Source organism: Lingula anatina, chromosome 3, assembly GCF_051362555.1.
Source record: "Lingula anatina isolate TDL-2025a chromosome 3, LinAna3.0, whole genome shotgun sequence".
NCBI lineage: Eukaryota > Metazoa > Brachiopoda > Lingulata > Lingulida > Lingulidae > Lingula > Lingula anatina.
Window position 1 is genome coordinate 17,687,166 of NC_141769.1, and position 9,939 is coordinate 17,697,104.

The 9,939-nt window shown below is 40.8% G+C and overlaps 1 protein-coding gene across 1 annotated transcript; it reads left to right on the forward strand.

The window, feature by feature from the left end:
- The first annotated feature begins 540 nt into the window (after window positions 1-540).
- Window positions 541-4,494, forward strand: LOC106180299 (uncharacterized). The gene is made up of 2 exons (XM_013564257.2): window positions 541-1,588; window positions 3,286-4,494. The coding sequence occupies exon 1, from the start codon at window positions 672-674 to the stop codon at window positions 1,569-1,571; it is 900 nt and encodes a 299-aa protein (XP_013419711.2). The 5' UTR covers window positions 541-671; the 3' UTR covers window positions 1,572-1,588; window positions 3,286-4,494.
- The last annotated feature ends 5,445 nt before the right edge of the window (window positions 4,495-9,939 follow it).

The following is a 9,939-nucleotide window of genomic DNA, read 5'->3' on the forward strand; positions in this document are numbered from 1 at the left end:
CGCGAGTTTTTAGCTGCAAGAAAATCTTCATTCTGATTTATATTTTGGACTATATTTTGGACTATATTACAATAGAGAGATAGCAAGCAACTTGCTACCATCTCTGATTACTTTGTTTTACTACCTTTCGAGCGGTAGATTACGTTCCCACACGCTGTTCCAATTCAGTGTTCGTGGTGAACAGCGGAGAACAGCTTTTAGACAAAGGGACCATAAGTAGGTCACCGCCATTGCTGAATCTACATCAGCAACTGATGTGGTCAGTTCAATAATAGAGGACATGGATAAGACGCGCTCAAGAAGCGACAGCAAATTAGAGAAAGCGAGCGGCAGTAAATCTGCCAGTGGAAAAAGGGATGGCGGCAAGAAGCAGAAAGATCGCCAAACACCACTGCTCGCTACTGGTACGGCAAAGATGGGGACGACCACTAGGTCCCAAGACAGGGCCGTCTCCGATACTGGAGCAACAAAACCTAAAGAGGTTATTTTTTCTCTTAAAGAGCTTGAGAGCTCAGGCCCCGCCTCAGATGAGGTCGGTTACAGCGGAGGTTCACACAAAGATGGCGCCGAACATACATGTCAGACGCGGGAGTTACAGGCGCAGATAGACACGCTGATCGACTAAAGCGGTGTCCACAATTTTGCCAGTGGTGCAAAGAATAAGTGCAAACATGGGTGCACATGATTCCTCGGACGAGGATGATAATATACACGTCGAAGATGAAGACGATCTCGACGAGTCACGTGACCACACAACAGCGGGAAATGAAGCCACAGCTGGCAACGACGACTTGCTGGCTCTGCTCTCACAGTCGCTTAAAACGAAAGAAGCATGCGGCCCGGCTGTAGACGCGGAATTGGCAGAGAAAATCGACACTATGATGTCAACTGGTATTTCTGACCAGCGGCTGACCGAAGTAAAGGAGAAATACTTAAGACCGGATAACTGCCAGTATTTGGTTGTGCCGCAGTGTCAGCGAGAGGTTTGGACTGGCGCAGGTGAGATCTTACGTAACCGAGATTTGAAATTACAGAGAGTGCAGGGGCCTCTCGTGAAAGGCATGACATGCCTTACTGAAGTAATGAACAGCCTCATGGGAGCAGTGAGGGATAAAAATGACATGCCATCTGGACGAGAATTGTTAGAGAAGCTCTCGGACTGTTTATGCCTGCTAGCAGGCTCCAATGCCGAAATTAACTTGCGTCGGAAAGACGTATGGAAAACAGAAATGCCGGACAACACCAAGGGTCTCTGTGCAGCCTCCAGGCCTGTCACGGATTTCCTTTTTGGTTCTGATTTGTCAACCGCAGTGAAAGAATTAACAGAAACACATAAAATGACAACCCAATTCAAGAGATTTACTCCCTCTTTCAAAAGGTTCAGTCCTTACAATAAGCCCCATGCCAACAGACAGGGAAAGCTGACGTTACACCACCAGAGCCAGAGGCCTTTTTTAGGGCACAGAGGCAAGAGCTCGCAGAAGCAGAGCGGCAAGTCAGGCAGTTGGAGTTATGGCAAACAAGGCCGCAAGCCACCCAACACCAAGGGTCAGAGTCACAACTGGTACTAGGGCCAGTATTCACATCGGTGAGTCCTCAAAAAATTCATGATTATGATATACCCACTAGTGGGTGTGACATGCCAGCAGGCAGACTAAAATTTTTTGTCAGTCAATGGAAAAATCTAACTCACGATAGGAATATCTTACAGATTGTCAGTGGCATGACCATTGAGTTTGCTCATACGCCGTTTCAAACTCTAACGCCTACTTGGTCAGTTACTCAAGAAGAGTGCAAGGTGATTGACTGTGAGATTAAAAAATTAATTTCTAAAGGGGTTATATCTCACTCTATGCCAGAAGAGGGACAATTTATTTCTACTATATTTACTCGCCCCAAGAAAAATGGACAAGTTAGACTAATTTTGAATTTGAAAACATTAAATGAATTTGTCACCTATCACCATTTCAAAATGGACACCCTCCAATCATGTGTCAATATGATGCAGCCTGATTGCTTTATGGCCTCTATAGACCTGAAAGACGCATATTATACAGTGCCCATTGCATTAAGTGACCGCAAATTTCTCAAGTTTATGTGGAAAGATCAACTGTATTCCTTCACCTGTCTGCCTAATGGCCTTTCTAGTGGACCATGACAATTTACAAAATTAATGAAGCCAGTTTTAGCACATTTAAGACAGAAAGGTCATGCAATTAGTGGGTATCTTGATGACTGTTTTTTGGTCTGTGCTAGTCAAGATGGATGTAAGACAAATGTGGTAGAGACTGTGGAGTTGCTAGAATCACTTGGGTTTCTTGTGCACTATGAGAAGTCGGTCCTCACCCCCACTAAATGTCTGGAACACTTAGGATTTATTCTGAACTCTGAATCTATGACTGTCAGGGTAAATACAGAAAAAATTGAAAAATTGCTTAATTTAGCATATTATGCTCTCCAGACTAGACCTTTAAAGATACGCGACATAGCAACATTGATTGGACTAATGGTTTCTTGTTTCCCTGGTACACAGCATGGGCAACTTTTCTACAGGGGACTAGAGCATGATAAAAGTGAAGCACTTAAACATGCTAGAGGTGATTATGATGATTTCATGGTTTTATCCTCTCAAGCTATATCAGACATCACATGGTGGATCAACAATATACGTACGACATTTAAACCTATTTCTCGGCCAGCTCCATCATGTGTGCTAACTACAGATGCCTCTTTTGAAGGGTGGGGGCAGCCATAGATGAGGATAAGGTTACAGGAGGCAGGTGGACTGATGCAGATATGTGTGAGATCAACATCAATTACTTGGAGATTAAGGCTGTTTTGTTTGGACTACAGTCCCTTTGCAGTGATATGCATGATACCCATATTCTGGTGCAATCTGATAATGCTACTACAGTTTCCTACATCAAACACACGGGTGGCAGCCACTCCCATTCTTGTAATAGTATTGCTAGGGAAATATGGCTGTGGTGCATAGATAGAAATCTCTGGCTGACTGCTACCCACATACCAGGCAGACTTAATGCTATTGCAGACAAGGAATCAAGAGTCTTTGATGATAAGACAGAGTGGAAACTAAATCCTGACATATTCCATTACATAACCCACATTTTTGGACAACCCTCAGTAGACCTATTTGCCTCCAGACTTAATTACCAGTGTCTCCCTTATGTGTCATTGGAGACCAGACCCAGAGGCTGCAGCGGTTGATGCATTTACTATCACCTGGAACTCTTATGACTTATGTTACATTTTTTGCCCTTTCAGTGTTATTCCAGTTGTGTTAAAGAAGATCAGAGAGGAAAGAGCAGAGGCTATACTGGTGGTGCCACAATGGCCAACGCAAGCGTGGTACTCAACAATGCAGTCGCTGATGACCAGGCCGCCACTTCATTTAGGCAAACAGAAAGACCTCTTGACTCTTCCATTCAAACCAGGACTAGTGCATCCACTTTTGAAAAAACTGAACCTCATAGCTTGTCGCCTGTCAGGCAGAGACTGCAGAAAATACAAGTTTCAGAGAGAGCACAACATATAATTATGAATTCTTGGAGAATTGGCACCAAGAAACAATATAATGTTTACCTCACTAAATGGATTAATTATTCCAGAAAGAATAGCATAGACGTTGATAACCATAATATTGCAGATGTATTGGATTTTTTAGCTGAGCTGTTTAATGACGGCGGTGGATATAGCGCACTTAACACCGCAAGGTCAGCACTCTCCACATTTATGTTTTTTGAGGGTAAGCCTGTTGGCACACACCCATTGGTTATTAGATTTATGAAAGGTGTGTTTGAAAGTAGACCTAGTTTACCGCGTTATTGTGTTATCTGGGATGTGGCATCAGTACTTAGATTCTTGGAAACCTGGCATCCATTAGAACATTTAAATATGAAACAGCTGACATGGAAATTAGTGACACTCATTGCATTAAGCACAGCTCAGAGATGCCAAACAATTCACCAGTTAGATATTGAATGCATGACTATACGGGAAGATGAGGTCATTTTTAGTCTAAGAAAATTGATAAAACAATCGGTGCCTGGCAAACAGCAGTCTGAAATTGTTATTCCACGCATTACAGATAACGTGAAGTTGTGTGCTATGTCTGCTCTTTTGCATTACTTGGATAAAACCAAGGGTTATAGGAAATCTTCAAACTTGTTTTTAAGCTTAGTAAAGCCGTATCAACCAGTCACTAAAAGTACTATATCTAGATGGATTAAAGATGTACTGTCTTTGTCAGGAATTGACACAACACAATTTTCAGCTCACAGTACAAGAGCTGCAGCGGCAAGTAAAGCCAAGATTAAATGTGTCCCACTTGAAACTGTTATGAAAACTGCAGGTTGGAGCAATTGTGGGACTTTTGGGAAATTCTATAGCAAAGACATTGTAGACTCTCATGTAATTTCATTTGCTAAAACTATTATGAAGTAGTTACTATAATAAACAATATATGCTAACCCATCTGGATTGTTCATGATCTGTTCACTGTTTATGCTCATAGCCAGGTGAACTTTAAAATCTCACGTGATCTCATATGCAAATGAGGGTGGTAGAATTAAAAAATTAAACGAGACTTACCTGTAAGATGAAGTTTGATTGTAATTCTACCACCCGAAAGTTGCATATAGAGATAACGTGCCCTGCCCTCCCCTCCCTTTATCTCTATTGCAACTTTCGCATTATTCATATAACATAACAGTTCTCTCCAGACCACATCCATTCACCTGGCCATTCGCGTTCAATATTGACCTCTGGGAAGCTTTGTGCATCTCACGTTATCTCTATATGCAACTTTCGGGTGGTAGAATTACAATCAAACTTCACCTTACAGGTAAGTCTCGTTTAATTTTTTAATTTTCCTCGACTTTAACACCCCCCTCCCCAATCCGACATTCTTAATAGTAAAAATGTATTTCTGCCTAAGCATGCTGTGGAATAGATATTTAAGAATAAAACCCTAGATGTCACACAAACCACGTAATTCACAGGCTCTTAAACTCTAATTAGTGCCTGAATACCTTTATATTTCTTCTGCTAGTTCGTGCAATGATAGTCTTCACATAGCAATACATGTATTTATTCCTTATGTCTGTGGCATTGGCTTGTTCGAATAGAATTGCACTGTAAAATCAAGTAAATCTTGATAGAATAGTCCTTAATGCTAGAAAATGATATTTTCCTTGGCACTTGTTATTATTTTCTGAATCTTTTCTTGTAGTTTTTTTTTTCACTATTGACCTAATAACCTTCAAATTTTTGCAATGTATCAAACTTATTATTTTTTTCAAGAGACACCTTCCAGATTCCCCCACCATCCCCCCATTCACCATCCCCCCAGACACAATATTTTGTTACAATGCAAGCTTTATCGGCATACGGGTCTGTGGTAGATCTGACAGCCTACATGTATTCCCCCCCAACCCCCCCCCCCCAAACACTTCTACAAGTACTTCCACTTCTACAAGTACTTAAACGTCATATCCTCTCAAAAATAAAAGAATGCGACCTTCACATCCTGATTTCATTTTATCTATTTTTATTAATTTTTTTATTAATTTGTTTGTTCATTATTTTGACATCTTGCAGAATTTACCGTACGGACATGACAACGCCAAAGCCATCCACGACGCAAGGCGAAAATCAATTTTCTGTACGTCTTTTAAAAGAGGAACCGACTGAAAGCGATTTAGTATGGAGCATGGTAGTCCGCAACATAAGCAACAGCATGATTTTAGGAATTACACTTAAAGGAATACGACATCCCCTGTTGAGCGTAGGGACCTTGATGATTTGCGCCGTTATTTACCAATATCTAGGTAACATTGTCGTGTCCGGAGCAGTCGCCACTGGAGGCTTAGTGTGCATAAGTTATGCAAACGCTTATTACGGGTTAAAGTACAGACTGTTTAACAGTAAATCATCCCCCGATGGAAGTCACAAAATGTACGCGCACTACAATAGCGGGCAAAGGGGGCGTCGGTATTGGGTCGCCGAGCACGACGGGGTCATCATTGGTGGCGTAGGTATCCAAGAGCAACAGAAGTCAACAGCGGGAAAAAGTGGAGAGCGGAGAACCACTGTGGCAGAGTTGAAAAGGATGGCCGTGGATCCGGAATATAGAAGAATGGTTGTAGCCAAAGCCCTGTTGGACACTGCCATCGAGTTTGCCAAGCAGCAAGGCTACGATGTGATTATATTGGACACATCTGAGATCCAGCGGGAAGCCATGCGCTTTTACTTGAAGTGTGGATTTGAGGAAATCGGTGTTACCCGGTGTGATACAGTGTTTCCCCTTTTCAGCTACAATTTACACAATTTCAGACTACGTCTTAACAAAAAGGCACAGGTACAAGTACAATTATTTTTGTCAACTGTTGAACGATGATCTTACATGAGATTATTGCTATATGCTGACAAACACCCTTAAGTTATATGCCTACCATAGGTTTGTATGGTCTGTTATTGATATTATTTTTGGGTAAAATTAAACAATGCCTTTTGGTAATTCTCTTAGTTACACTACTTGAAACTGTATGCTGGCATTTGGTTGACTTTTGAGGCTAAAGATTGACTTCAGATGCATGGAGTGATCGAATTAATAGAAGAAATTATATAAACCCGGTCCTGAATTCGATGGCCGCCCCTGGTACACTAAAGTAAAGAGTACATCCACAGGGGGACGGGGGCGATTGTTCTACCCCCTCCTCCAAACCAGAGGGCGCTGGGCACTTTGGGTGCAGATAATACCCTGACACCGAAAGTGACACCAAGATGGAGTTCACAATAAAGATTAAGAGCAGAGATAATGTTAAGAAATTGAGCCCACATTTAATTTTGATGATTTCAGACTTAGCAGCATGTTAAGGATTAAGCGCAGAGATAAATGTTAAATAACCAATATGTGGTGACTTCCTTCACTTCCCTCAGTGTAACAGCTGGCTCCGTCACAGCATTGGTTAGTGTATGCAGCGGTATCAGTATTTTATTGGAACAACCGCTATGTATACCGGTGTAACGAAACTGAGGGTCCGTGTAACAGAAAGCCCGCACTCCATATAGTTGTAATGGTTAGGGTTAGCCTGACCTAAATGGGTCGAAATATAGGGCAAGGCTTAATTACCTGTACAAATGATTCATGTTACACTGGTGACCAGTGGTGACAGCTGACCAGTGATGAAGAATCTGCATGCATGAATTTATTTGTAGCGGTCCTGTAAATGAATGTGCGAACAAAAATTTCTTCTGTAGTTCAGTTTATTCCATTTATTAAATTATACCAAGAAACAGGCATTAAATTCTGACATTATTTGTGATTTTTGTATGTTTTGTTTCATGTCATGAACAATTTGTACGAACGGGCTGCTTAAGTCATAATGGCTCCTTAAAAGTATATAGCCGCTCGGTGGAAATTCTCTCAAGAAACGATGCATCTTTAGACCTAAATAACTAGATGTTGTCTTTGGGTAGCCATCACATACCCTTGGGGTTCTTCATTCCTTCAAGATATGTGACCCCACTCCACGCCCCATGAATGTCTGTGCCAGTGTCTAGGTCTTGAGAATTGATAGAGAACATAATGAGAGCCTAAGAAATCTGCCTTTATCACGCACGACTGTTTAGAAGTACATATGAAATGAATCTTTGAGCCCGTTCCCATACCTAGGTCGGTCTAACAGTAGCATCCCTAAAGTCACCTCTTGCAAACGGAGTGAGATTTCTGTTGGGAATGTTACATTAAAATGCCCCTGTTACATTTTGTTCCAAAAGGAACAATGTACTAATACCATGGGCTTGGAATGCTCTCTAAATGCGGATTGATCTAACACCTCAGGCGATATTACCCTACACACACCCTTCCAAGAGGCATTTTTTAACATGTCCATGGACCCTCTTTGACCATCGATGGGATACAAGAAATAATTTGATTCTGCATCAAAATCGACTTCCTTCCAGTGATGGATGGCCAGGTTCAGGTGCCTGTGGGATCACTGAACGTAGCATTCTCAGCTGAAATCTCATTCCATCTTCAAGAACTGACTTTGGGGTTAACTCCAGGCTTTATCATGACTGCACACTTGCTCACACCTCTCGCCTGGCAAGTGTTTGTTGACGAAACACAATGGTCTAAGGATGGGACCACCATCTTTGAGCCCTGATATTAAACTTACTAATCAACAGTGACATGAACTGGAGTGTGCAATGCAAAGGAGAACCAACCCCATAAAAACGTGGACCAACTCCCCCAACTTGTTTAAGAAGAATGGGACAATATCCCACAAAACAGAATTGTAACCCGTGTTGAAGGCTTGACGCGCCGTCTACAGGAGATAATTGCAGTACGCGGTAGACGCACACGCTGTTAGGCACGTGATCTTTAACGAGCACACGCTAATGCTAATTGTGTGTGAATTTGGTGACATTTGATGGCGTCTTTTCAATTTTATAGACATTTCTTTACATCTGTAGAAGTCACAGTGAAACAGTCGATTTGAGGGGGTACCTCTTATAAAATTTACTAAATGGTATAAAATATGTATATTTTCACCACTATTTTGTATTTTTTAACCATTAATCATGTAAGACACGGTACCCGTAATAAAAAGCACTATTTCTAACAATTTACAGCTGTGAGGTGATCATTTGTAAAAAAAAGTACATGGAAATGAGGGTGGGACAACCTTTTTGACCAATGTTGTATATCTATACAGTGCATGTGTCTTAAATGCATTATTTAAAATACACATCATTATATGGAACATCGCATTTTGCCTTGATGCATGGTTATTTAAGAGCACCGGTGATAAGTCCTTTATGTGAAAAAGTGGAACACTGTCCCCCCTCCCCAGGGAAAGCACCATCCCCATGCAGTTAAAGTTAATTTCCGAAGGGCTCGCGATCATCTTCATTAATGTTGATGGAGTATCAGTAATTCTTACAGTCACGGAGAAGATAGTGGCGATAACAATGTGAAAAGTAGTGTAACCCGTCCGTTCCAAACTTTGTATTCCTAATTATCTTAAAACCTAATTCACTTGTGTTGTGTTTTGCAATACTTAACAACGGTTTTCAAATTAAAGTGATAGTGACTCGGCAAAAAAATGAATTTTCCTGTAGTAAACAACAATTTTTCCCATACTTACCATTGGTTAATGAATCCATTTATACATTCAAAGTTAGACCCTGTTTTTTTTTTCTAAAAAGTTTGTTTTTTTTTTTTTTTTTTTTTTTTTTTTGTTAAAAATTCTTGAGAGATTTTAACAGAGTATAGCCATCAATGGAGGTCACGTGGTCTAAAGACAAGCTCAGATATCAGGATAATAGCTATAACTGCCGTTTTTGTGGTAAAACAGAATATATTATATTTTCTATGAGTCATTCACAATGTTTTTATTGTGAAATATAGTTCTCATACGAAGAGTTATTTTCCCTTTAAGCCCTTTATTCTATGATAAATTCTCCAAATAACAAAATAGTATAAACCCAATAGTGTAATAATGAGCAGCGCAATACCAAATTATTGTAATGAGCACATCAAGTATCAGCAAGCAGTAAGAAGATAGCATGGCAAGATGATTTATGGCGACCCGATATGTCCGATATGTCCTGTATGTCATACGACCAGAGAAGGCCAGATATGTCCGACAAAAAAAGAGCCAGATGTGCCCGACAGGCCAGATTACATGTGTCTGATCCGTAACCGCATCATTGATACAAGGGTCAAGGTCGAGTGCGCTAGCAAGCAGCCAGTCCTGGGCTCTTAAATTTTAAGAATTTTCATGTTCTTTTACTGATAGTACAGCAGTAATTTTTACCAAGGATTTTTATGAATATTTCAAGACTCCACTGGACAGCAAAATTTGGATATCCAAAAAAGGACTTTGAAGAAAAACTCACGCACAAACGTAG